General features: G+C 42.9%; 1 protein-coding gene across 2 annotated transcripts in view; it reads left to right on the top strand.

The window, feature by feature from the left end:
* LOC119188179 (uncharacterized) overlaps positions 1-16344 on the top strand; it is a 139919-nt gene extending 123575 nt beyond the window's left edge. For both annotated transcript variants that reach the window (XM_075894645.1, XM_037436101.2), the window contains one exon: positions 1811-16344. In XM_075894645.1, the coding sequence (XP_075750760.1) occupies positions 1811-1956 (146 nt within the window). In that variant the 3' untranslated portion in view covers positions 1957-16344. The remainder of the gene's footprint in view (positions 1-1810) is intronic.
* The last annotated feature ends 9102 nt before the right edge of the window (positions 16345-25446 follow it).

The following is a 25446-nucleotide window of genomic DNA, read 5'->3' as shown; positions in this document are numbered from 1 at the left end:
GTTCCGCCTTGTGGGCGAAGCCTTTTGTCTTTCGTGACAAAGGAGGAGAAGAAGAGGATTTCCACCTGAGGCGTGAAGACTCGTGCTACAGGCAAGAGTGTGTGTCTACCGCCAGCGAGCGAAGACGCGTGGCAACAACTGCGTGTGGGAAGCCGATGTGTTACCGGCGAGGAAGTTTCGTGCTTGGAGAGCGGCCAATTGAAGACCCGAGGTTTTCTGGAAGAGAAACTTCGGGGGCAACGGAACGACAACAACGCTGAACTTGAGTGATTCTCGGAAGAGTATCATTCAGACTTTCGTTCCAAGAACTTTGGACTGAATAGGTTTTCTAACTCTTTAGTCTTTAAGTGTCTTGGTTGTTCGATGCATGCAACTGCATTGTAGTGCGTATTGTTGTCTGTGTCCATTGTTTCGAGTGTGGCTGATTGTACTGCGTAGTGTGTTGTTTGATTGGTGACATATTGTAATCAGCTATTGTCCAGTGTGCATACTTGTGTATCGTTTTGATCTGCCATAATTGAGAATAGAATTTTGTTTTGTTTATCAACTCTCGGCTCTGACTTGTTCTTTGGGCCACAGCCGGCGTCCGCTGGCGCGCCAAATAAGACCACTTCTAAATTGTCCACGCTTTCGTGGTGCTGTTCGGGGGGCCGATACTTCGGCCCTTGGAATTAGCCCGGCGATCGCCTCCCTAATTAACGGGACCTGTGACACAGGACAACCGCAGAAGATGCATGGTCGCGCCAATGTGACGAAAGCTTTAGGCAAAATTCCTAGGTCATTGTGCTTTGTTACGACCGTCATTATTATTGAAGCTTTTCGGCCTTTGTGAACGGGACGAAAATATTTCGACGCATTCCAAGCAAGGGTGGGCCGTCAAGACGGGTTGATTTCCTCTTGGCAAAACCTAAAGGAGGGGTTCGGGACTGGTTCGCAAAGAAAACAAAGAAAACAACAAAGAAAACGCATGAGCCAAGAGGGGCCATTGTGAGCTCGACTCAAGAAAGGCCATTGTTTTTGCTGCCAGCAAGGCTCTCGAGGCAGACAAGGAGGCAGCTGGGCCATTTTCGAGGTCACGGAGGATCTGGAAATCTCGGAACCAGCATGGTATTTGCAGTTCAGGCTGCAAGCTAAAGCCAAATTGGTTGAAGCGTGCTGGGTCTTAGGAGAATCTGCAAGATGGCTTTCCTGCAAGGTTGTTTCCCAACCAAAAACTCTCGTTCGCAGACTGCTTTTCTAGCTCATGTCGTTTTTGCGTTCCCCTCCCAACCCCACCCTTTTCTTTATGAACGACAGGTGCCTTGTCCACTAGGCGATCCTAAGCTGAGGGTTCGTGCGAGGCAGCACAACCCCGTAGCAATTGTTAGGGAAAAAGGTAGTTTTTTCGTACTTGCATGCCTTCACTGGAATTAGGAGCGGCAAAAGCACAATGAGCGAAAAAAGCAGGCTGTGTAAGGGAGTTTTTGGTTTAAAAACAACCTTGCAGGAAAGCTGTTTTGCAGGTTTTTGCAATTGAAGTGAGTCTCTCAGCGCATGCTTATTGTTGTGACATTATCTGGACACCCACAGACACCTGTTTTAATGGGAGTTGCACCTCATTTCTTGCTCCGTTGCCTACATCAAAATAGATATTGATACAAGATGCGAATGTAGTAACCCACTTATTGGAGACACATCTTGTAAGGGACAAGAACTGCTTCGTGGTACTTCCTTATAATGGAGTTCAACTCTATAATATTATGACATGATTTTTTCACAATATTACACATGCATGCTGTCCACTGAAATCATTATTCTTGCATTTTGGCAGGTGGGAGCAGCCTGTACAGACAGGGGGGCCATCTCTCCGAGCTGTTTAGCGACCAAGCCAACCACCACACGGGGGCGCGCCCGTCCTCTGCCGGGAGCCGCGATTGTTCCGAGCCCTGTCAGAGTTCGGACTCTGAGTACTACTGACGGTTCCTGCTGCCCACGCTGTTCCCCATCAATGGTTACGGTCCGAGCAAGGAGGCCACTGGGGCCCTTGCTTAGCCACTATCACTGTTGGGATTTGCGGCGCTGGGTGGCAGGATAATGTTGCTCTCGACAGCACAACGTTGAGCCCTTGGCCAGCCGACCGAAGGCTCTCTTGTTTCGTTACTGCTCAGGTTGCTTTCTTTGTTCTGCCTGCAACCAATCTTTGCGGAATGTGGTGCCATGATATATAAGTGGGCCTGCTCACCGTAAGGAGTGTCACTGGAGGTTCCCGCATTTTTCATTTTGTAAGTCCTTGCACGAGAATGGCCACCACGAATGCAAGATGCTGTGAAATTTCATCGAAGTATACACTTACTTGGCGTGCTGGAAGCTACACATTTGGGTCCCGCTTTGCTTCAACCACCAAAAGAGAGCCCGATTTTTTTGTTAGGATATCCAGTGTTTTGTGGCTTCTAAAAGTACTCTTAATTGCCCTCTAGGGTATATGTATAAGCAATTGATCTGCTGTGTTTCTTGCAGATGTAGATGTTTATTTTTATGAACGGTTCTATGCAGATGAGTATGCATGCACAATATCTTTCTTTTTTTTTTTTTTAGTACCTCCTTTGGCTCTCTTTAGTTTTGTGTACTAAGGAGCCTTCAGCCAATTTATTTTTTCTTTTTGTTGTTTATGCCTTGTTCTACTTTCTTTATCATAGTAACACAAGCGTCCTAGTGGTATATAGTTACCACTTCACTGTGGCCCTTATCCCGGCAATGTCAGTTTAGTCGTTCAAATCTGTTTTTGTCTATAGGCTTTGCTTTAAAATGAATTGCTCGTGCTGTTGCGTGTATCCACTGCATTTTGTTTCATTGGGATTTGCTGGAGGCCAAGAGCGTAGGCTTTCTGTCATGATGTGATTGTTTTCAACAAAGATATATGACCTCACAGTTGTGGCAATCCCGTTTTAACCACACGTATCATCCCTAAAAAACGGAAGCAGCAGGCGGCAAAAGTACTCTTTCTGCCGTCCAAAGCGAGCCTAGAGTGCACGTGCAGTCGCCGCTGCTGTTTCCGCTGCCTCCATGGCCTCCGGAGTAGTGGGAGACGTGACAATGCATTCCACCGCAAGCGGGTTCTTTGGTGGTCGCATTACCTGCATTTTGCTGAAATGACAATTTGCGCCAGTGCAGCTTTGTGGGTGTACTCCTCGACAGTTGATAAGAAATGCCTGCGTTGGCTCTGTCACTGAATCTGTGAGCTCGCGTTTTATCAAAGGAAAATAATCAGTGCAGAGCTAGTCGTGGCAGTGCTCATGACCCTTTAAGTTTGTATTTTTTCTTCTTTTTTTTTTTCTGATTGAACATTTTTGCTTGTCTACAACTAGTCCCTGTGTGTAATCTTTAGCGTGCTTCCCCGCCCCATAGGTTTATATAGGGGAATGATTGTGCAAATGCAATAGCATAGCTGAAGTTGGCCATAGCATCAGTGAGTGGCATTTTTGAGTTATGCTGCTTTTCGAGAATTCAAAAACCAAATGGGAATGGTTTTCATTATAGAGTTTTGTGCATATGTTGAATGGATAGCTATGCAGTGTCAAATTCTTAGTTGTCCACGGTGTCCTACTCCCGTGATTTTTTTTTTCTTTTTTTGTACCTCGCTATTAACTGCATTTGCGTACGGCATTGACTTCAAGGGATTGAAGTGAAGCTGCATTGTGTTATGTGTTGCTCTGCAGACCTGACGCTTTTATTTTGTTTAGCAACTTCATATGCCAGTTGCGTCTAGTAAAGTGCATTGCTTGCATGCTAGAGGTTTTACCATGCTTACACGTGAATTGCACAGGTTTGTTTCTGCGTGACCATTTGATGGCCATAATATGTCTTGGAAATTGGGTGCAGCAAAGGATCAATATAAGCCGTGCTTAAAGTAATTGCAACAAATGTGTGCATAGTTGGATGTCAGTGTAGGGAATGAAGGACTGAGATATGGAATTGTGAAATAAATTTTAACATTATTTTTAGTTTGGCCTCAGGGTGCCTTGAAGGTATTCTTTTTCTGTGATGAAATCAACAGTGCTGTGGCTGACGCGGCATCAGCTGCTGCGGAGCAGCTTTTCATTTGCATAAAGCGCGAAATTGGTACCGTGCTGTGATTTTTAATGTGCACATCTCTAGAGCAATCGAGACGTGGCTCCTATCATTCTTTTCGTACATATTTGCGGCGAATAACGGACAAATTGGCCCTTGTTGCTTGACAGCGTCGAACTTTTGCACTTAAGCAAAAGTTCAGTAACATGCACAACTTCATTTGAGCTTGACAGTGACACTCCAATTCAAATAAGGATTTAAAGAAAAAACTTTTGAAATTATAGGCACGTTAGCATCATTCATTAGCAACATGACAAATCTGACTAGGGAGACGTTTGCCCAGGTTTTGCACTGGAAGGGTTCTTTATATTAGTATGTTTGCAATGTTTACAATGAAAAATCAACTCCTAAATCAACCTACAAATTTCCGCTGGAACAGATAAGGATTGCTTTAAAAAAGTGCACTTAACTAACATTGACCTGCACGTTGAAATTTGGGATCTTATGCGCGATTCTTTCATTAAGCGAGTGCAGCAACTTGAGCATAGAATGATGTTGTTCTTCTGTAGAGATGGCATATAGTAACACTATTGTATGAGTAAATCTCATAATTCAGAAAGGCCTTATTATGAATACACAGCTCATTGGGTTTGGTTTTTGCACTAGTTAGCTTGTATTCAGCCACACTAAACTTCCATTTGTGCGTACGTTCTGCTTACATGGAACGTGCTCTTTGAATAGTCAGATGTACCTGTCTCAGGAGTGCAGGATGGTTACAGCAATATGAAGACATTCCTTTATTTGGCTCCATAAGTAAGAAAAAAAGGAAATCTGCATATTCTCTCTCTATTTGATGCATTCCTTTGTTTCGCTGCGTTTTACTTTGTGTTCTTGACTTTACTTGATTGCTTTTTTTTTTGTTTCGTGTGGTGGCTGTGTAACTAAGGTACGACCTCTGGTGATATAATGTTATTGTTTAGTATTATGATTCTAGTTTTGGCGTACCAAAGCCTCATCTGATAGGCTGCCTAGTGTGGGCGTATGTGCAGCGTGGTGGGGATGCGACATGACAGCCATGCTTTACCCTCTTTTACCCTCTCACTAATTCTCACTTCCTGTGATATGCACAGCTCGTTGAGATTCTTTCCTCCTGTTTTTGGCATTAATTAATTGCAGGAAAGTGAGAAATAAACGGATGCAAAAGGCTGTTTATATACTGTGCAAGAAAAGAAATTGAGACATTCTTGCACGGAGGGGGGAGGGGGGGGGGAGTCTAGGTGCTGGGATAGAGTTATGCAGTCAATTTGATCCCTATCCTTTGGTAGAGCTTGGGCACGGAGCAACACACATTTCTATCTTCACTTTTTGTCTTTGTCGAATATATATATATGAGAAAGAGTGAGAGAGAAAGACAATAGATAATGTCCAACAATGCCAGCACGAAGAGAAAAATGCCATGCTGAACATTCAAGAATCTGTATTGTGCACAATGTCCTTACTGGTTGTAGTGCTGTTGGACATGTCATACCATTTCGTGCTGAAAGCAAAGCAGTGCTGGAATTGGAGCAAAATGACACAAATAATGGGATGTTGATTTCGACACCTTCAGCTTGATGTCTGCTGTTGGGGATTATATAGCTGATGTGCGTGGCATTCATACTGGTCACTCTTTTTTCCACATATCAAAGGGTGTGTGGTAGTACGGGCACCAAAGGGGAACAGAACTTGTTTCAGCGTTTTACCTTCTGTGTGTCTCAAGTAGCCGGTGCAAATTTTTTTGTCAAAAGTTCACTGAGCTTTCTTGCAAAAGTGTGTGAACGGAATGACAGCTCTCTTTTGGCTTGTGTTAGCCTCTGGTGCGGTCTTTCACAAGTATAATGCATGCTGATAAAAAGTAATCTATTCCAAGTGATGTTCACCCTTAGCTTTCCTTTTTCTTTACAGTCATATATATATTACGCTGAGGTTGGTGTTGATGCTGTATGTTTTGTTGTGTTTTCCCAGTTTCTTTGTCATCTTACTTAGCATGATGGTTTGTTTGTTTTTTTCCATTCTTTGAAAATCTGTCTGTCTGTCTGTCTGTCTGTCTGTCTGTGGGCCCGGCCTGTTTTTCAAATTGACATATCTACAATGTTCTCTTCAAGGCATTTTAGGCCTGCAACGTTGCTAGTAGTGTCTACAGATCTTAGACAATTAAGCTTGTACAAATAGAAATAGCCATTCACAACCATGGGCAAAGTACAAGATAGTTCACGGTTCAACTACTTTTTCTCATTTTCAATGGCAACTGGCATTGTTAAGTTGCTTATACGAAAGAAAAAAAAAAAGACACGATTTTGGATGAACACTGCTTAATGTGCGATTGCGTACAATGTACAACACAACATGCAAAGTATACATGTCGTGTGTGGTCAGCCTGCTTTATCGCATTTTGTTTGGACAGCTGAAGCTGCTTGTAAATTGCCATGGAAGAAAGAAGCGTATGTGGTTCGCATTAGTCGATCCCATCTTTTTAACTTCTTGTTATAGTCTTGTGCCTTACTCTCACCTAACAGTTCCGTTATGGAAAGAGTATCGTTCTTGTGAACATCGTTCCACAGATTTAGAATATTAGACTGAAAAGAGTAAATAGGCCGAAGGTTTCTGTCTTATATTTTGTTCGTTTTGCTTCAGTTCTGACACCTTCTAATTCGAGCTCCATCACTCTTGTTAATATGAGATGTACCTAGTTAATACTAGTTATCGGGCTGCATTCTCTTAGGTATCCAAAGCCCTCTTTTCCCTCTTAAGGGGGGGGCGCGGCAAGTAAAGTGCCGATTTTGGTCAAAATATGCGATTTTCTGATTTATTTTTTTTCGTAATCTTCAGACCTTCAACTTCCTTGTTCTAAAATCGGGCAGCAATCTACTATAAAATGAGTTTCGAACAATGTGCAATTGTTTCTCTTAATTGTGTGTTTTTGCTGAGAGATCGTTACTCCTCACCTTGTCGCTCTTTGTATTATGCAGCCAGTTTGATTAGTTTGTGCCATACACAGTTAAGTATCTCTTTTTTATGTGTTACTATTCTTTTTTTTTCTTTGTAATTACTTCAGTAGATGCATGAGCATTTTTTTAAATCTTCAGTTTTCTTAATTGCATGTTTTTTTTACTCTCTTTTTGTAAAATTTTTCTAACTGATATTCTCCTTTTAACTGTACACGCAATTGCTGTATTAAGCCCGATAAGTAACCAAGAAAATAGTGTTTTTTGTTGTGTTTTTTTTTCAGTCTCTGGCGAACTCTGAAAAACACTGTAATATTAATTATTTAGAGTCCACGTTAGGATCTGTCGTACAGGCGAACTTTTGGTTGTTGACAATAGAGGGTGCAAGTTTTTTGTTCAAGAGTAGTTCACATTCTTAATGGGAAGGGGACACTAAAGGCAAATATCGAATCAAGCTATGGTGATACATTTATGTTTGAAGATATAATCATTTAACGACAACTTTCATTTACCTGTGGTCTCAATTGTGCACCTAAATCTAAGTACATGAAGAATTTTGCATTCCGCCATTTGAATGTGGCTTGGCCAAGAATAGAATCTGTGTCTTTGTGCTCCATAGCCAGTAATCCACACTCGTATAGCGATTGTTTCAGGATGTGCGATGTGTTGCTCTCTCACAGAACAAAGTTTCGTGGATTGGAAAACGATGCAAACACAGTCCGAAATTGGCACTAACACTACACAAATATGGAGCGAGCTATTTTCTACGATCCTCACACATTCCATTTATGATTGGTACACTGAAGTCAAATGCAGACAATGTTTTAAATAGTCCCGACATGTGCATTGCAACACGATAAATGATGTGATTTTCTCCCGTTCCTTTTGCCTCTCCTCCCCCCCTTTTTTTATGTAACTTGCTCATACTCTTTTTCACTCTTCTGTTCTCACAATTTACAGCACAACTTTTCTTGAAGCCCTCTTGCTACTGGCCCCTGATTGTTTAATAAAATACACTTGTACCAAGCAGAGTATCACCTTCGATATTGAAGCGTTTTTATGCAGGGAACCTCATTTGTTGTAAGCAGTTTTAATATGTAGTGCCCAGGCGCAAATATAAACGGCAGTGATTTCACATATTCAATGTTTAGTTTGGAAGGCAACACATATGTCTAGAATGATTGTTTGCCTTCTGCTGAAGAGTCTGCTGTAGATTTGAAAGATATGTTGCATCATCTTGGCAGATTTACTTATCACTCAAGCTACTACATGGATAAGTAGTACTATTGGTGCTCCGTTTAGATATGTACATTTGCTCAGGCATGTAAATTTTGTGCGGATGTTTGTATACTGGGCAAAAAAAAGCAAAAAGCAGCAACGAAGTTGTGCTCAGATTAAGAGTTGTGTATGCTTATTCAAGTGGCTTTTATGGATCTATTTTTCACTCCTTGTTTTTTTTTTCTTTTTGGGAATGTTATTTCAAACTGCAGAGCTGCTTTGCTAAGAAATTATCATAATTGAAAATACTCATCAGCCTAGCAACAGTGTTCCCACAGTGCTACCCTGAGTGCAAAGCTGCACCAGAGAAGTATTTTAGCACTAGTTACAAGGTAAGGATTGGTCTACACTGAACTGATGGTACCAGCTTCATAATAGGGCTGCACAAAAGACACTATGGTAGTGTTTTCTTCCAAGAAGTTGTCTGCTAAATTCTCATATTTCATCACTTTCATAAAATTTTTAAGTTCATACAAAGGTCAACTTAGTAAATTGCAGGGCTTAGCTATTTACTGTTTTATTTTATTCACGGGAAAATAGAATAGCTTTAGTGGCATTATTAGGCATTATACTTAAAGGCTGTTCCATGCTTTTGAAGTGATATAAATCTGTTTATTGACAGTCGGAACGTTACATCAATGGCGGCCTTCTTGATGTGAGACCAGAAAATATTAAGGGTTCATTGTTTGAGTCGTTCTAATAACTGTTCGGCACCATCGGCATGTACATTTAAATTTTCTTCGTAACATCTAATCGCACATTTCCAGTACTGCAAAGGGAAACAGCCAACAGGAAGTGAAATCTTCCAGGAGTTGCGTTTCAAGTGAGCACATCTGCATTTGCAAAGTGTGCAAGTGAATAAGCTTTTATTTTGCTTGGATGCAAGCTGACATGTCTGCTTGTATGATACTCATGCGAAATACACTAAATGTGCTCAATACTGATGCTGCTATACAAAATGTTAATTCTGCTTTAGTAGCTATACTAGGCCTTGTTCTAATGCTCTACTGTGTCTGTGTCTGCTTGAACGCCATGCATTGAGTGCTCGCTTTGTTGGTGCACTTGCTCAAAGAAGGCTACAGAAACGACAATCCCCATCATGTTTTATTAGATTGATTGATATGTGGGGTTTAACGTCCCAAAATCACCATATGACTATGAGAGACGCCGTAGTGGAGAACTCCGCAAATTTCGACCACCTGGGGGTCATGTTTTCTTACATTGTGATTATTATTTTTCTCTTTGCACCGACCCTGCATTCGGGAACTGTGTTGTAATTATTACGTCATTAATTGGGCCCCACAGTCTGCTTCATTGATTTCCCCAGATATATAAAGGAATTTTTACTCCTATCTAACTTCGCATCGGTCACATGTTGTGTGCGATGTATCGCCAATGGCTCAAGCTGGTGACAAACTTGAGAACTGTGCCGAAGTCGTGTCTCTGATTTGTTATTACAGCTAGTGACGTATGCCATATTAGAGATAAGTATTTGTGCTAAACAAAGTGAATGGAGGGGAGAAAAAAAAGCAGTGTGCCTTGCAAAGCTGCCATGGCTAGGTATCTATTGCAGTGTTCAACTCGCTTGCCAATTGGTGTAAACCGCCAGATCTGCCTTCCCCCGTCTTCCCATTTCTTTTCTTCTTGCCTCTCTTTCGCTTCTCTTCCTTGAGCAGAAAAACACTTGTGCAGTATGCACAGTGTTATCTTTATGCGAACTAAGGTTGTGTTACATACTTAGCTTGAAGCATCACATTTCACTCATCTAGTCGACAGTCATTGATCTGGACATTTTAAAAATGAAGTGTTGCTCATCTTTCGTCATGTGAACTCATACCAAATGCATATAAAGACAAGCGAAACTCGTTCCTGCCCTTGTATTTTGTCATTCGGGACAATATCTGTGGTGGTGTGCGTTGCGTGTCGTAAATGCATGCATGTATACTAGTCCCCGAAAGTGTTTGTTATGTACGCAGCTTTTCACAAAGCGTACTATCTCGTATTCGGTGGTCTCGTGGTGCACTGTGAATGGATCCAGCTTCTGAACGTCCTTGGTACTCCTAGCACGGGGCAGTCACCTGCGGTGGCTGAGGCCTACAAACATGTGCCCTTGCAAGTGACATGCTGTTTTGACTACTCTCGCGGGGCACATCGTGTCTTTCCCAAGCGGTAAGCAGCCTGCAGTAGCGCTTTTGAGGAACTTAGTGCCTTTTGGGCATTGACCAAGTAGCTATATCACAAGTATGAGGTATACATGCTGTGGTCGCACAAGCATTTGAGGAGTTTCAGGAATTGTTAGGTCCTTTCTCGTCTTTTCACTGTCCGTTAACGTTTACTACCTGTGGCACTGTTTTTTCTTTGCAATAATGGCCTGGTAGGATGTGCCAAAAAGAGTATGGCAAGAGGGTCACAAAATTGACGGGGCCTGGTCACTCATGAAAAGCTGAAGTGGGTCAGTTATGCTTGCATCCTCAACATCAGCTGTTTTTTGTTTTTTTTTTTTTTTTTTTTTTGTACCTATATGGTTGGTTCATGTTGTTGGACACTGGCACTTGCAAGTAGCGTTTACTCCCGAGGTTCTTGCTGGTCATATTGACAGTGTCAGGCACTGCTGAAGCTTGCCACTAGTCATACGGTGTCTTATTCTAGATGCGGAGAGCCCCTGCAATGTAGTGCCTTTCACTTCTGAGCCTATTGTGTTACATTGGTGTCTTAGTTAAAAAAGCTGTCGAGTAAAACTTGCCCTAAGACAGAAGACGCTCATGCTTTACTTATTCCTGTCTGTTTGTTTGCCCCTTATCTAAGCTTAACTGTGCAAAAGTGATGCAGGTTCAAAGTCAGTATGCATTCACCACTTTTACTGAAGGAGTGATCAGAGCAAAATGTGTGCATGTTCATGTAACTGTCAATCCACCATAAATTTTTCATGTCCATGATTGTCGCAAGGCTTTGATAGGGCCAGCTGCTTGAAGACCGTAAAAATGTCTTACGAAGTGATGCGAGAACTCTTCAAAAGGACCGTGCAACTTTTTTCAGCCATTTCAGTTTCTTTGAGAAATTGACGGCTTGGTACAAAGCAGCTTTCCTTATCCTTCCATCTGGAATTCTCATAGCAGAGTAGCGGTGCCCACTTTTGTTGCCTATTATGCGTGTCCCACAAGTGAATGGGCAGGGTCACTGTGCATTTTATGAATATGTGTCTGCTAGTTTTAGCACAACCTTTTTTAGGAAGTGCGGGGGTTAGTTTTATCACGGGCGCATGACCAGCAAAGAAAAGTGAAAAAATGTGGCAGTCTGATCGCCATTGTATCGTTTACATTACCTTCTTTTTAGATGTGCCGAGGACATGGTGATACCAATTGCGATACCCGACACGCGTCGTAGTTAAAGCAACATTGCAACTATGCGACAGGAGCCTGTGTTCCTTGAAAGTGCCATGTTATAGTATATGCCTCACGAACCTCTATGTATATTCTTCTAAAGTGTGTTCTGGCCTTAGACGGATTGGAAGGTAAACCAACTCTGTCAGTGCTTGGTGCAATCAGGTCATCCCATACCTTAACCTGGAAAGTATTTCTTTGCAGCTGTTCTTGCTGCTACTGGTGTTGTCTATTGTTGTAACCTGCAAAGACTTTGCTGAACACCTACTGTCATTCATGTGTTTGCGTTTAGGCCACATGGTGGTTGAAATGAAAGTAACGTTGTATCCTAAGCTTTGCAAATTGAGCTCCACCACTTCAGTTTAAAAGGCTTTCTTTGTCATGCTTAAATATGACATTGGTTTTCAATGCCTTTCTCGTGTCACCTGTGCTATAAAGTGTTCACATTTGCAGCTGCCTTGCGTTTCTTTCATTTCTGCCCGAGCTTGCATTGTTGTACCGTAGTGTGTGTACCATGACGTGTTTCAAGTATGATGTCTGGGCTTACTGCTGAAGCAAAGTGCCCCAAAAGTGCCATTTTTGACAGTGCTGACATGCAGATGACTTTCTTGTTTAACAAGCGATGTTTGATCACCCGGGTTGTCTTTCCCACCTAAGATATGCTTTTGTTTTTGTTCTAGCAATGTATGTAATACGTACCTGGAGTTATTGTGAGACTATTATTGCATGTTTCTGGTATTTGGCAGCGAGAGCTATTAGCGGCTTGCTGATTGTCTAAAAAATATTAATATCACTCAGGCTGGTACGGGTCGTGGTCAGCACTTGTGTCTTTCCTCTGCCAGCTCCATCAAGTGCACAATGTCTAGGTTCAAGATGACCTTGACAACTTAAACTGCTGTACTTCTCTATGCATTCAAAATATCATACTTGTGCAAAAAGTAAGAGGGCAGGTATACATTTTTTTTTACAATTTAGGTCATGTAATAAATGCTTTATAGTCATTTGAGAGCCAAGGTTGCTGTAGCCTGCTGAATCCATGTTCTGGGCAGTTCTTGATTATTATGGAATGAATTATATTTTATAATTATTTCTTTTTTCTGAGCTTTACTCTGTTTAGGCGATGTTGAAAGTAATTAATAGTGGTAATTGGAGATAATTGGCCCTGGCTGATTAGGATTCAGCAAGATGTTTTTCAACTACAAAAATAATTATTTATAAAGCAAGTTCTTGTTTAGTATCGCTGCCACTTGTAAAAAAACTATACAAGTTTGTTGTGCAGTTGACTTCTATTAATTCAAATTTGTAGGGAACACAGGCTTATTCTAGCTTGTTTACATATTAATGTAAAGATCCAACCACATGCACGCGATTTTCAAGCAACAGCGACAAGTGACAGTATTTGCTGTCACGGACGTCCATTCATCGCAGTCACTTGTCGCATCGCGCGCTTCTGGAAAAAATAGAAAATATAACTTGTCATCAGGAAGTGAGCGTGACGATTTCTGGCAGCATGACTGCACCCCTGCTCCTCGCTTCAGTTGCAATTTGCTCTTCGTGCTTGTTATATGTGCATGCTTCAAGGAAATAAAGGTATAGACCACCTTGTTTACAGTCGAATCTCATGCGTAGAGTGAGGCAGCGGCTGTATTTTGTTGTAAATTTCGTTATCGGTAATTTGTTTCGATGTTTCGGTAGTAGCTTGCGGCAATGATAGTAGCTTGCTACAATGTGAAATTGTCATGCAAGCTGTGCCGTAGCCGTCATAGTGGTCTTAGCGTACGGTCCTAGGCACGCTGTCACGGTCAAACAAAAGATTTCGAAAGAAAGGAGGTCACAAAATCTTTTTATGGTTTTCTCGTGCCGCACGAGACAGTAATAAATTTGGCTTGTTGTCATCTACCTACTTTTAAACTTCTTTTCACAATTTATGGGCATACAAGCAATAGTTTTCAATTTAGCAACAATGGCACTTTGTCACCGACATGCGGTTGCAGCCATCGCGACCCCATAGCGCGACAGAGCTAGTTTGTCGCTGTCCTTCAAAAATCGTGTGCATGTGGATGAGCCCTAAACAATATGACAGCAAACTTCAGCTTCACTTATTTTTCATCTTGTCATTCTGGTGCCTCAAAAAAAAAAAAGTTACTTGTGAGATGTCTCGGAAGACATACTCTAAGGCTATGTTGCAAGTGATATGGACATCGGTCTACACTGAGCTGCTTAGGTCTGAAATCCTTATGCATAACGAAATTGGCAGGTCATTTTTAATCAGGTGACTAAATAGAAATCAGCTTTACGACTGTAGAACACGTGTATTCCATATGAATAGAAACTTGTTAATTGTGGTTCAAACATGAATTTAATTTGTTTTGTAATGCCTTGCAGCTGAAGTTACTCTAAATAAAATCACTCAAGTGTCTTGCGTGCCTTACTTTTGAGCTCCATTGGGCAACTTGACTGAAACACATGCCGTCATCTGAGCGTTTGCAAGCAGCTCTTTCATCTGTTCTTTTAATTTTCAGTTTCTGTAGAGGTTGTTCACAATGGTACCTATAAAATTTCAGAATAGCTTATCTGGCTTTGGCACTTGAGTAATCATGGTGAAATGTGCCCTTATCAGACACTTTACAATCTGTGGCATATCATCCTTAAATGCCAAATGCTTTGATTAAATTGCTTCAAAGAGCCTTAAAATTAAAGCTCGGTAGCCAGAATTTTCCCATCCCTTTCAATTATCACCAGTTGACTGCAATGTTGCACAAGCTAATGCCTTCTTCCGCACACGTTCGTGCGTAAGGCTTGCCAAGCCCAGCTCATGGATTCAGCCTGGCAACAGCTAGCTTGCTTACAAATGAAAGCTAGGCAAACTCTATCTTGCTTTTCCTCCCATAAACCCTTGAGTTTCACAACTTGGCACTTGTTTAATAGAGTCACACCTTTGTGGAAACAGCTTCCCCATTAAGAAAGGGAAAATAAACAACCACCCGTCTGTGGCATGAAGCCACAAGGGTGATATAGAATGATATAGCTTCCCATTGCTTCCCATTCATGTTCGAAGTGGCTTGGGACAAGGGCGCATTCGTTTATGCCCATGCTTCTTTTATATGTTTAAAAAGCTTTCTCTTTCTGGCTATGTTTGTTTTGAAGTTGCATGTGTCTTGTGGGAAAATGCAGTGTGTTCACAAGGAAGAGACATTCTTATGTGCGAGTGTTTGTCTCGGACAGGCATTCAGAATTGGTTTCAAGGAGATTGCCCAATTTAGAACACTCACTTGCTTCTTTAATGTACCCTTTGGCATATTTCTGTGTTTTTGAAAAAATTGTGATGAGCAGTGCCATGCAGGGTGCTGTACCCAGGTGTGCTTTTACATTTGCTCCGTGTATCGTTTTTGTTGTGTGCAGCTGCTGCTCTGGTTGACATTAGCATAAGAGCCACAAAAATCGATACGATAGCATGAAATTGTCTTTTTATTTGCCATTTGCATGATATAGCAACCGTTGTTTGTATACATTTGTAAATTTTACTTACAGAGAGTCTCTTGGTAGTTATTAGACCCAACTTCTATACCAAACTGGCCTAGCCTCGTGAGCTCTTCACAAGGAAGTGTTATGCCAAATGAAAGAGAGTACGAGGTCAGGTTCTGGTGTATGAGTTTTCATTGAAGCTTGTCTTATTTGGGCACCACTCAGCATACACTTTTTTCTCTTTGAGATGCTAAAATTGGAATCTCAGGTTTCAGTCCCTCGAAATAAAAACTAGCTTCTCTATGGGGCTTGTAGAGCCGTTGGAAGATTGGACTTTTGTTAAACATGTAAATATTACTGCTTGTGGGAATGTTTTCTCTTCTCAGTTGAGAATAGTTTTTGTGGGATGTCAGAAATTGTTCAGAGTGTAGCTTCCCAACCATTATTTTTCCTTCGTCTCTCAGGCTAGATATGCCGTAATACAGGGTTAGATACTCTCTATTGCTCACTTCTTGTGCATTACCTCTGTGCTGTTTTAACTTGAGCTACCACATTAAGCAGCAGCATCCTTGTTGTTCCTTGGCAGTTGTTGCGCACACATTTATTTTCAGTTATGGCAAAAATGTAACGTTTATCCATTTTTTTTTTCTCCTGCAATGCTGTCTTATCAACCTGGGTGCAGCCTCAGTACCCATATCTGAATCTGTTGCATGCATGCTGTGGGTACATTCCTTTTGACTGAAATATTTTTTTGTTGTGAATCGGATACCTCTATTCTTTATCAAACATGCCAAAATGTGCAGCATACATCACACATTTGTTCTGCAAGTAGTCTGTCCCAGCCACGTTCTCTAGCAAGGGTCCAAAACTAAAAATAATAATAATAGTAATCTGTGTCAGTGCTTGTTCTTTCTTTTTTCTTCCTTGCTCATCTGAACATGTTGAAGCTAAAAAGATTAATCAGAGAACATGATTTGAGAGTAGTGTTTGTGCTGTCTGTGCAGGGTTAATCTAGTGACCTTTTAACAACTGTGATAAACATGTGAAATGTTGTTTACTAGACCTAACCAAATATATCTAAAGATCTCTAAATTGAGCTATTCAGGTTATGCAGCATTTGAGAGTAGCCTATTGTATCATCGAACACATCTGCATTTAAGAATAAAAAATAAAAGCTGTCATGTCTATCATGTTGTGGTTTTCTTCAAATCACACCAACACTCTTGTGACTCTCTCCCCCCCCCCCTTTTTTTTTGTTTGCAAGGAGACAGGAATTGAAAATGCATTGACCTACATTTCAGTAAATTAAGATGCAGTTTAGTGCTCGTGGCATGTTGCCTGTAGCATTCATGTAGCCATCTGCTTGCAAAATATGCCGCACGAACTGCCAAAATAGTTTTTTGTGCGGCATCATTCAAACATTGCACCGGTCAGCACGGATGAGCCAGTGTGAACAGACACGGGCAGTTGTGCATCTGGTCTCTGCACACCTTCATTTTATATACCCTAGGCTGGCCTTCCAGGTGTCCTAGCTTTATGAACGTTTGTTGAAAGTGCTCTCATCACAGTCACTCTTTGATAATTGAGATCTTTATTGATGCTCTGATTGGGTAAAACTTGAGAGCGAGCAGGCTGGCACCAATAGTGAACGCCAACCTCAATCTGTAACCAATTAGTTCTCCCAGAAATTGAAAGGCCATTTAGTCAACACTTACAGAATATTAACACCGAAGCTCTGCGCAAGATATGGGTCTAACCGACTCTGTCCATGCTGCATTGGCTACATCATGGCCTGATGTGTCACGGGCATGTTATCATGGGTTTCTGAGAATTTTTCACAAATTCAAAATTTTGCATTTGATTTTGCTATAAGGAAGCTGGTACTTCCCTCAAATTCTACACTGAAAAGGTAGCAAAAATGTGACACGTCAGGTACTGTGGATGATATCGATTCCAACTTAAGTCAGTTGAGGATAGCTGCGGCACGCTCAAGCTCTTGAAAGGCAAATTACTGTGATATGTAGTGGCCCCATTTGACATGTTCTTTTTTCATTTTCAGACGATGAGTCGGGTACTGTTGTGAAACTTTCATGTTTCCAAACTTTCATAATAGCAAACTTTCATAATAGTAAGCTTTGGCCACATCAGGAATTCTTGCTAAGTGAATGACCAATAAGCAAGTAATAATTATGTGAACATTCTGCATCAATTAGCATACTAAGTAAATATGTTTGCAGCACCATATCAACTGACAAAATGTGTACATGCATTTCAAATTCATGGCATATGATGAAAAGTAACTCACAATCAGGACAGTGATAGTCCTGTTGCGTGTGTTCCTTTTTGTTGTCGTTTTTGTGCTGCTTCTAGTCATTTGCTTGATGGCTGGCTTGATTGGCATGAAATAGTGATGAGGCGGTGGCATCTTTGTTGGCTGCTGCTGTGCCAGTTCATTTTTGCAGAGCAGTTCAGTAGTTCCTTTAAACCTCCTTAGAGTGAAGTGCTGTTCCACATTTGCTTCACATCTCCACCATTAGTAACACAAATTTGAAACGCAGAAGGAATTGCAGATGATGTACGTATGCATGTTTGAAATTCCTTTAGCGTGGTGCTTGCAAATGCGATGCAGAGATAGACTCGCAAAAAAAAATTTACTTTTATGAATTTCTTAAGGGTTGACAAGAAAATTTTGCTACATAAAATATTGAAACTATTTTGTGCCGAGTTTTCTGGGACGCGCTACCACTTAAGCCTGAGCAATGACACTCGCTCTTGCCAACTTAAGTTGTTGGGGTGGCTGAAAACTTGGTGTGACATGTTGTGCTGGGATCTTTAGCGATACGCGTACAGCGAACTCTCACTTGATCAAGGGTCCAAGAAAATAGTTTGGTTAACTTAAATTTCACCAAACCATGTATTCACTAGAACACAACTGCAGTGGATATTGAGTCAAGCGTCAAATACAATTTAATTTTAAAATTTTGGTAATTTTTTATTAGGAATGACGCTCTTAAGGCGCATGAGAAAGTTGTCCAGAGAATCAACGGTTGTATGCACGGCTTCTGGCACAGCTTATTGCTGTGCACGAAGTATCAAAACTTTCGAATATATCCTACAGCCTCGGCCAGAGACGCAAGATTCTAACGTGTCTCAGTCATTACGACTTGTTCGTCGCCTTCTTTTAGTTCCGGACAAACACCGGAAACAATTTCTAAATGTGATGAGTCGAACTATTTGCCCAACGGTTGTTGCTGCGCAAGGGGGCTAGGCTGCCAGGGATCCACCATCCGAAGAACATCCTCCGAAGTCCTCGGCGACGGCCCTAAGCTGCCCGTGGCTCATTCTAATCAGCCGCACGACCCCTTTGACTCGGCGGTCGATGTTGCACCGCCGCCGACGAATGGCTTACGCTAGTGAGCGCTAAAATAACTTCACAGAATTGATCTCAAACATAAGCCCTTGTCCGAAGATCAAGTTCATTCAAGTGAAGTATTCGCGATTTCTGAATAGCGCTATTCAGAAATCAGTTTAACTGAAACATGTTTGCATAGAATATACGTTAAACCGACTTTTGTACAATTGAGAAATCACTATACTTAAGGTCGTGTAATTAAAGGAGCACTTACACATGAAAAGTGTTCTTTTTTGTTTTTTGCAATAGGTAGATTATTTATGGCCCACTTATCACGGCTGGAAGCCTCGTCTGCGCGATGGTTATTTATTTAAAGGTGTTTTCAGAGCTTCCAGTCTCAGTTTAGCTTTCGAAGAGCACCGAGCTGGGCGGGCAGCTGGTCACGTGACCACGCAAAACAGTGACGGAGGACGAAATCGCAAGCAGCGAAGGCGCGTGCCAAGCAAACGGTCAACATGAGCCCGTGTCGTAGGTTTGTTTACAATCCCGCCGCATTGATGTCGGCGTCGTGAGAAGCTCCGAATGTTGCTCAGTTGCGTGGCATGCACTTTAAGATTGATTTTAAATATTTTCTAAGCTATATTTGCCTTGATATTTCGTAGATGATGTGTATGTCTCCAGATATATCTATCTCGCTCACTATGTCGCCTTAGAAATTTTGTCAGTGCTCCTTTAAATTAATCAGAAACGAGAACAAGTCCGGTCATGTGGTGACCCTCGTAGCTGGTTGTGCTGCTGCTGGAACTTGAACGTTAAATTGGATGCTTTGATCTCCCCTTTATGTAAATAACCGATATTCTGAAGTTGGTAAAAATAGTTATTGATTCTGTCAATTTCTTATTTCAGCGTAGAGCACTTCGCCATAATAAGAACGCACGCGCGCCCGGAAGCAAGTTTTCCCTCATCGGACATCGTATTGTAGAGAAGCCTGCTTTGGCGGCCGCACTTGGCTACATACGTGCGCTCGTGGCATATGCAAGTGGAATGCAGTCAATGGACTGAGAAATAAAGTTCTTTGTTCAATGTACAACGTCGGTAGATTAAAAAAGAAAGTCACAGCATATATACGGAGTGAATGAAGATGAGTGAGGCGAAACATCCGTCCGAACATCTGTCTGTCCGTCCACCCGCTCGACCGTCCGTCTGCTTGTCTGTCTGTCCGTCCATCCATCTAGTGAACACTCCAAGTACCGCCATCGCGCATCTTTTCATCATATATTCATCATATAGAAGTACTGCCATCCAGCAGACATTCCAAAGACTAAACAAGTGGTGGCTAACTACTACTACGACGACTACTACCACCACTAAATACATCGCGGACGCACGACCCATGGCTTAAGGAGCTTCGCTCCTAAAGATAGGCTGCGCTAGGGGGCGCAAACAGTCCAGGACAATGAAGTATTAACATCAATTGAGGAAACGCATGAATTTGCACACATCTTGAGGGTCCATAACGTGGTAGTGGTTAGAAGATGTGAAAGGCACCTAACTTCTGCGGCCCGGTCGGGAGCACGGCGCAGTGCCTACGCAGTGTGGTGGTGGTAGTGGTTAGAAGGAAGAGGAAAAAGGCACCTAATTTCTGTCTGCCTTCAGGCGACACGGCGCAGTGCCTTATAGGGGTGGGGGGAAGGAGGGATAAAAAGAATAGAAGGAAAATAGATGAAGAAATAGACAGGCAAGCGACGGAAAAAAGAAGGAGATAGGAAAGTGGGGATCCGGTCGAAGCAGTCCAAGGGCGGGGCACCACAATGCGAGAGCTGCACGGCGTCAGGAGACCGCGGAGGGCGAACCAGTCGGCGGGAGCTACGCTGGCGTCGGAGATCGCGAGGACACAACCGTCCAGCTTGAAATTCTGCGAGCGAATCCTCCCAACAAGTGCGCAGTGTGCCGTTGACACCATAGAGACTCAACGACTGCAAGCTGCAAGGCTGCGGCGCGCGTACGCCGCTACCTTAAAAGTGGCGCTCTCAGCGCCATCGATGTGTGCAGCATTCGTAAACGCCCGCCACTCTACCGCTACACGCCTCAAAATATTACTGTTAGACTGTTCCAGGGGCGGCGCCAGGGGGGGGGGCAAGGGGGGGCTGGAGCCCCCCCAAAATTCTCGCCTGCCCCCCCTATGCCCACCCAAGTGCCCGGAAGCATATATTGAAAACCTAGTAGGAGCAGAGCTAGCTTGCCCCCCCCCCCCCCCCCGGAGGAACTCACTTTTCGTGGTTGCCCCCCCAGTAAAAACATCCTGGCGCCGCCCCTGGACTGTTCGCCGATGATTGTTTACTTTATCGAGAAATATGCAACCATAATGATCAAAAAATACTCAGCGATGTCTTGGCATCTATCGAGAAATGGTGCGAAACATGGAAAATGCAAATAAATAAAGAAAAAACGGTTGTTTTGCGAGTTACAAAGTAAAGCACGTCAAAAATTTCGAGTATCAACTAAGTTCCACTGCGTTAGCTACCGTTAACAGATGTAAATACTTAGGAGTAACAATATCTGAAGACCTGAACTGGACCCAACATATCAGTAATATTTGCTCTACTGCTGAAAAGAAGTTATGGTTCTTACGTCGCAAATTAAAACTGGCTCCAGCCCCCGTAAAGTTAACAGCGTACTTAACAATAGTAAGGCCTACACTGGAATACGCAAGCATCATATGGGACCCTTATCAAAAAGGATTAATTAAAAACATCGAGCGGGTACAAAGAAGGGCGGCTGGATTTATTCTTTCAAAATATTCTCGTAAAGATTCTGTTACACAGATGCTGCAAGAATTAAATTTACAGCCCCTCGTGGACCGCCGTCGCATAGCCAGACTTAAATTCTTGTTTCTGCTTTCCAAAATACATTTAACTTTGCTGCAGAGCAGTACCTAATTCCCCGTCAAGTGCGGAGCCTGCGAAGTGACCACCTCAGAAAATATCTAGTTCCTCAATGTCGTGTCAACACATATGCATACTCTTTTTTCCCTAGAACAATAAAAGACTGGAATGTATTACCCGATGCTATACGTGATTCTCAAACTGCAGAACATTTTGAAAACAATGTTACGAAATATTTTCTAAGTGAATCTTCGTAAACGGTTATTGCTGTTTTTGGTGTGTGTGCCTGTCATCTTTTGACTATGAATCTATTTGCTGTAACTTGTCTCATGTGCGTTGTAGGATGTAATATTGGGAAGTGTATTTTGTGATGTATGTGATGTAGCATGTAAGTCGTAGAACGTAGTATAGTGATGTATTCCTTTTGTATCGGCTATGCATTCCTTTTTACGCATGACATGACGGTTGTTATGTCAGTTTTCTACCCCACCCCTGTAACGGCCCAATCGGCCAACAGTACCTGGAAATAAATTTAAAAAAATAAAAAAACTTTCGAGAGTTGCGGGAAAGCTCGCCGCCTGTCAATGGAGCGCGGGCGGTTTGGGGTGGCTGAGTTCGATTCATTCATTCATCATCAACTTTATTCATCAAGTGTGAACATGGAAAAGTGCATGGGTACAGATTCACTGGGAGGTCCCAAGGTAAGAACCGCAGGCGGGACCTCCCACGAAAATAAAAATAATCATCAAGCAACACTGAAATACATTGTCAGCAAATAAACACAGCATAAACACAGCAAAAAAAAATGTGGATATATCCATTATATGTCAAACTTTGTTCGAAATAAAAAAATCAATAACGCATGCGATTTCCCGCGTGATATAGGAACCGTTCGATATAGGCAATAATTCGATATATCCGTGTTCGATATATTGAGGTTTGACTGTACATTTATTGCACTGCTTCGCCGTTCGCTCTCCCTCCTCCCTGAGCCCCACTCACCCGGCGTGAAGCGCGCGCTTCACTCTCGACCGTTTGCTGGCTGATGAATGTGTAAATAGTTACAGCACAAATCCTCGTCTCGTCATTAATTTACGCCACTAAATGTACTACACCGTGTACTCTCGGCGCAGGAAATGTTCCTCACGATTCCCTTCGGGGCGGTGGGGGCAAATTTTTAATATGCTTTCCGACGAGACTGAGGACACCTGATGGTGCATTCAAAGAATGTTTACATTGCGCGCCTTACATTTCAATTCATCCTGTGATGGCGCGTGCCAGTTCGGTGAAGAGGTGGCTGACGCCTTCCTCAAAGTCTGGGTGTGCCAATGAAACCCATCTGTCCCCCAACCCCAACCTCACGAGAGAGTACCGGGAAGCGCCCCTGTTCAGCTGTCAGGACCTCAGGGGCCAGAAGACCCTGGTTCAACGGACGCAGGCGGCGTTGCTTGCCAGTGGAACTCCAGAATAGTAATTCCAAGGCCAATCATGGCCCCAACACAGTTGTCTCACTTCTGGGTAACCATTTAATAATTAATAAATGTTGCACCACCACCGGTAACCGGATGACCCGTTGTGAGCGGGAACCTGATGGCCCGTTGTGCTTCATTTTTGCATCGATGCTGGAGTTTTTCTTTTTTTTTTTCCTGACTCTACCGCGGGGGAGGCGGTAAAAGTTGTACTCCAATTTAGTACCATCCATGCGCACGGCAATGGATCCGACGGTGTAACGGCCATTCGGGGGTGTGTAGGTGCACAATTTTTTTTCGGAAGGAGGCGGGGGGGGGGGAGAGACGAGCTTTGTGTACTTAGAGTTACTGTATATATGCTAAAGGTAGCATACATATACAGTAACTCTAGGTGTACTAACCTTGACTACGCCACTGCCACCATACGACTGGTTGTCTCGTAACGATGTTAACTGGAGCGAATATACAGACAGTCGAGGTCTGTTCTGTCTGGTTGGTAGGCGTCATGACTAGAGGCCGGGTTTATATTCACGAAGGAACCGGGTTTTAAGTGCGAGAAATAGGCGAACAAAACACTGTTTCAGACCCCCAAAATTGTAAATATAGGCGCGATAAACTTTGAGAAAATATTATTTTCGAAGAAATACATGTGGGATTTGTGTCTACGACAGGGAAACAAACAGAAATGTTTTAGTTTATGGTGATACAAAGGCGCCAGTGGTTTAGCATAGCCATGCATTTTTTTTTCCCCGCAGGGTTTGCAGAATACGGCATCTCCTTTTCTAGTCCAGCATGGCGAGTCAAGTGTCTACCGTCGAATAAGCATGCTCCTGAGTCTCTTTCTTTTCGGCATGGCTGAGAAGGGCAACACAGGCGCAAATAGAAGCGTCTTTCTTTCTGCGCAGGGTCAATTTCTTTTATGTCTCTGAACAGCTTGAAGGGCACTTAATCAGGTTTGAGAATTTCCAGCAGGCAAGGGGAATGCACGCACTGGGCGCTCGCGATCTCATCTGCCAGGATTTGCAATGCTACACGCCCCTAAAAGAGGTGAAATGTCAGACTGAATGCCACTTGACCTTTATGCCACGGGCACTCGCCCAGCATAGTGTCATGAAGATGACTTATACAACAAGGAATGGACCTGCGTACGTCAAAGTAGTACGTGACTCTGCGAGAATTATTCAAGGCGACGTGTGTAATTTGTGCAATCTGTTAATTGCCTACAATATAATTATGAAGATGTGCAGAAACATTAAAATATACAAACGCAATGTATGTGCATTATTTTTTTCTAACTTTGTATCGATGCGACTAATCTGCCTCGATCCATTTCGTTTGCGTTGGTGTTCTCGCCGTTATCGCATCTTGCCGGTGCCAGCGTTCATAACACTTGGGGGGGGATATTTTCTATGCATCGTTTCCCGGAGCAGTTTCATCGGTGTGTATTGTGGTAAGGATACATGATCATGCCAGCCTCTCTAAACGTGTGCGCATATAGATGGATCCATCCTGCAAAAACAGGCAGAAAGAGAACGTCGAAACGACACAACACTGCATGCTTGCGTGCCCGATCTGGCATGGGCATGCCATGCGAATGTAACCGTGCGTGAGCATGACGAGTTGATGCGTCAGCGTCATGCATGTGGTCTTCCGGCTTCGAGTAGGCTAGGTTCTCCAACCGCATGGTCTCCAACTGTACTCGAAAGCGAAATTTGAGGTTAAATAGCGTTCATATAGGCACTGATATTTAAAATAGGTATTTAGGCACAGACTTCAAAGATAGTAAAAACACTATAAAAACTATTCTTAATCTCGAATTCAAGTGGCACGATAGGAAAGCAAGAAACAAAATAGGCCTTTGCCTATCCGGCCTCAGCAGCCCAAGCCGCCACTTTCTCTACTAAAAAGTCACGCGGTAGCTGACTTTAAGAAGGTTTGCCCTCGGGAATAACAGTGGCAGCGGTGAAATGACGGCCAACATAGAAAACTGTTTTGAAAACCAGCAGTTAAGAAACACAATTAAGGCAGCTGATCCAAGCCCAAGAAGTGAATGCTGATGATGAAACGAAGCCCAAGGCCCTACGTTGAAGTTGCCGACTGAACAGATGCTCGGACGGACGGTGGTCGATTACAGTCGATGTTTAAACCATATGAGCGCTATATAAACGCTCTGTGTACGGTGTATACAATACCTGTTTGTCAGTTCGACGGAAACTACTACAATCATCATAGCTACAACGACAGCGTCGACGGACGGTCTCGCTCGCTGGATTCCGTGCCGACCGGCTGTGCCCTCGCGATCTCCGACGTCAGCGTAGCTCTGGCCAACTGGGCTGGTCCTACGTCACCTCCTGACGCCGATCTCCGACGACAGCGTAGCTCTGACCTACTGGAGTTGCTGCCCTACGCCATCTCCTGACGCCGACAAGAGCTCTCGCAAGTGGTGCCCCGTCCTTGGACGACCGTGTTTCCATCTTTCCTATCTCTCCTATCCCCTCGATATGTCCCCGCTCGCTGTCCCAGCGCATCTCTCTCTCTCTATACCTTTACTTCTATCATTTTAATCCCTCCTCACCCCCATCCCCT

This window comes from Rhipicephalus microplus, chromosome 1 (genome assembly GCF_043290135.1).
Source record: "Rhipicephalus microplus isolate Deutch F79 chromosome 1, USDA_Rmic, whole genome shotgun sequence".
NCBI classification, from domain to species: domain Eukaryota; kingdom Metazoa; phylum Arthropoda; class Arachnida; order Ixodida; family Ixodidae; genus Rhipicephalus; species Rhipicephalus microplus.
Note: the sequence above shows the minus strand (reverse complement) of the source record. Positions and strands in the feature narration are given on the sequence as shown.